This window comes from Atta cephalotes, assembly GCF_000143395.1.
Source record: "Atta cephalotes unplaced genomic scaffold scaffold00015, whole genome shotgun sequence".
In the NCBI taxonomy this organism is placed as follows: Eukaryota; Metazoa; Arthropoda; class Insecta; order Hymenoptera; family Formicidae; genus Atta; species Atta cephalotes.
The window spans coordinates 1,285,528-1,288,151 of record NW_012130079.1 but is presented as its reverse complement, the minus strand read 5'-3'; the positions used below and the strand labels follow the sequence as shown (position 1 = coordinate 1,288,151).

The following is a 2,624-nucleotide window of genomic DNA, read 5'->3' as shown; positions in this document are numbered from 1 at the left end:
AGGTAAGTAGTTAGTAGGTAGTACTACGTAACGTAACGAAGTTAACTAAAGTAATAATAACTAAATAAAAGATATATATTATATATTTATATATATATATATATATATATATATATATATATATACACACGAGAGTTTTAATGTAAAATTTATTTAATTTTATTTCTCGATACGCATATTATGTCGTTATATTATCATAATTGCGGTATCTTTATTGTATTCATTTCGCCAAACGAAATCTCATGAAGGGGAATTCTACACTCTTATATTTACAATCTCGCTTTCTATTTTAAACTTAAAGAATTGTGCGTTCGTGTGAACGAATTAATAATTTAGATTTTTTTTCTTCCGTTTAACTTATTTGCTTTTCTTTACGCAGGGTGTTAAATTCCATTATGTGGAAGCGGGAGACAAAAGTAAACCACTCGTGTTATTATTACATGGATTCCCGGACTGCTGGTTATCTTGGAGAAAACAGATCCCATGTCTCGCAGAATACTATAGGTGCGTTTGAAAATTTATGTTTATAAAATATTTTATAAAATATTTTATAAAGCACACGCGTTAGCGTTGTGATGTTCATATTTTAATGCTGTTTCAGAGTAGTAGCTATAGATTTAAAAGGATTCGGTGATAGCGACAAACCGCTCAACAAACGATCTTACAAACTCGAAATTTTAATAAATGAGTTGAAACAATTCATTTTGACTCTCGGTGTGAAGACGTGCAGCATAATCGGCCACGACCTAGGAGGACTTCTGGGATGGTACATGGTCGCTCTACACAGAGATCTCGTTTATAAATTTATAGTCATTTCGAGTCCGCATCCCAATTTTTATTGGAACAGAGTATCAAGAAATTCTATTTTAGACAAAAAGTAAATATTTTCGAAATTCCGTTTATGAAGATTCCTGAAGACTTTACATGAAATTTTATTATATATTTATGTATTTTAATTGCAAAGGCATAATGTGACTGATTTCTAGATGGCTACATTTCAGCAGATTACCATTTTTGCCAGAAATAGATGCACTTAAAGAAGACTTATCTATTATCAATGAAGTATTTCGACATCTTCAAATATCTCAAGATGACAAAGAAAAAAGTTACGTCGAGGCGTATAAATATGCCTTCAGTAGGAAAGGTAAATTTTAATACTAAGTTTAATATATAAAATAATTTTTATATCATATGTTATTCTTCTCTTATGTTTTTCATATTTAAAAAATTAATATAACGTTTTGTAGAGGATTGGACAGGACCGATTAATTATTATCGTAATCTACCATTCACAAGACTGAATACAGATAGCGGCGAACAGATAGACAACAAAACGTTACTTCTAGTTGGAGATATGGATCCTTTTGTAACAATAGAGAGCATTATTCAAAGTGCCGAATACGTAGAAGTATCTAGGGTTAAAGTTATATCACAGACGCAACATTTTCCACATCAAGAAAAATCGGATGCCGTAAATAAGGCAATTATTAAATTTCTAAAAGGTAAGTTTTTTCGCCCTTATAAAATTTCCTTATAAAAATAATATTATTTAATAATAATGTCGATATACTGTATACTTTGCGTATAATGTTTTAGGTGCTACATATAATTTGGCGCTTTCAAAAACGCCCGTAAAGAGTCTTGTGTCTTCCTGGCTAGGATCTTTGAGTAACACCGTTAAATATGGTAATCAAATGATTGACGTTGTACACAAACGAACTAATGACATTGTAAATGTGTTACCGAATAAAACACTTTATTTGGGACAAACAAGTTAAATGGTGTTACATCAGCGTTACGTTATTTAGAACTTTGTACTTCATTACGACAAATCTATATATCCTACCTATGCTAACGCTGACTATGAAACTCATAAAAGGCTGATTTTGTCTTATTTATTACTTATTTCTTATGTAAGTATAACATTATAAATGGGAATTGCAATTTTTATGAATGATGAAATCTTATTGGTATAAAAATATCTATCACATTCATTTTTACGATATATCATATCTCGAATTTTTATAATTGTATAAGTAATCACTATCTAGAAACAAGAATATTAATGGAGAGCAATTTAAAATCTGCGTAATCTAATTTATTTTTTAATATTTTAAATAAAAATCCTAATTTTCTAATTGAATAATCTCCTAATTGAATAATATTAATATGGATTATATAATTGATATTAATATTTTATTATAACATTAATTAATATTATAATTATATATGTAATATAGCTATAAATAGAATTATAATAATTACATTAACATTTCTGTAATTAATCAAAATTATAATATAAGAACTATTTAATGTGAGAATTTTACTAGATATTAATTGTATATCGATTAACTATTGTGCAGCAACAGATAAACATAAAATTTTGTTGTATATTTGAATCTCATATAGTGGTAACAGATATTATCTTTATAATAATTTAACACTAAGAAGCAATATTGTTAATCATTTGTAAAATCATAAGTTATCATAAAATGCAATATACATTATATAAATATATAATTGTTATATAAAATTTATGTAATACAAAACATTGGTACTATATGGTATATATACATATATATATATATATATATATATATATATATATATATATATATATACTC

At 26.8% G+C, this 2,624-nt stretch overlaps 1 protein-coding gene across 1 annotated transcript in view; it reads left to right on the top strand.

Annotated features, from left to right (window-relative positions):
• LOC105617981 (epoxide hydrolase 4-like) overlaps positions 1–1,778 on the top strand; it is an 11,291-nt gene extending 9,513 nt beyond the window's left edge. The window contains exons 2-6 of the mRNA XM_012199518.1: positions 380–504; positions 602–877; positions 987–1,144; positions 1,248–1,502; positions 1,597–1,778. Coding sequence (XP_012054908.1) covers positions 380–504; positions 602–877; positions 987–1,144; positions 1,248–1,502; positions 1,597–1,778 — 996 coding nt within the window. The remainder of the gene's footprint in view (positions 1–379; positions 505–601; positions 878–986; positions 1,145–1,247; positions 1,503–1,596) is intronic.
• Positions 1,779–2,624: the final 846 nt, after the last annotated feature.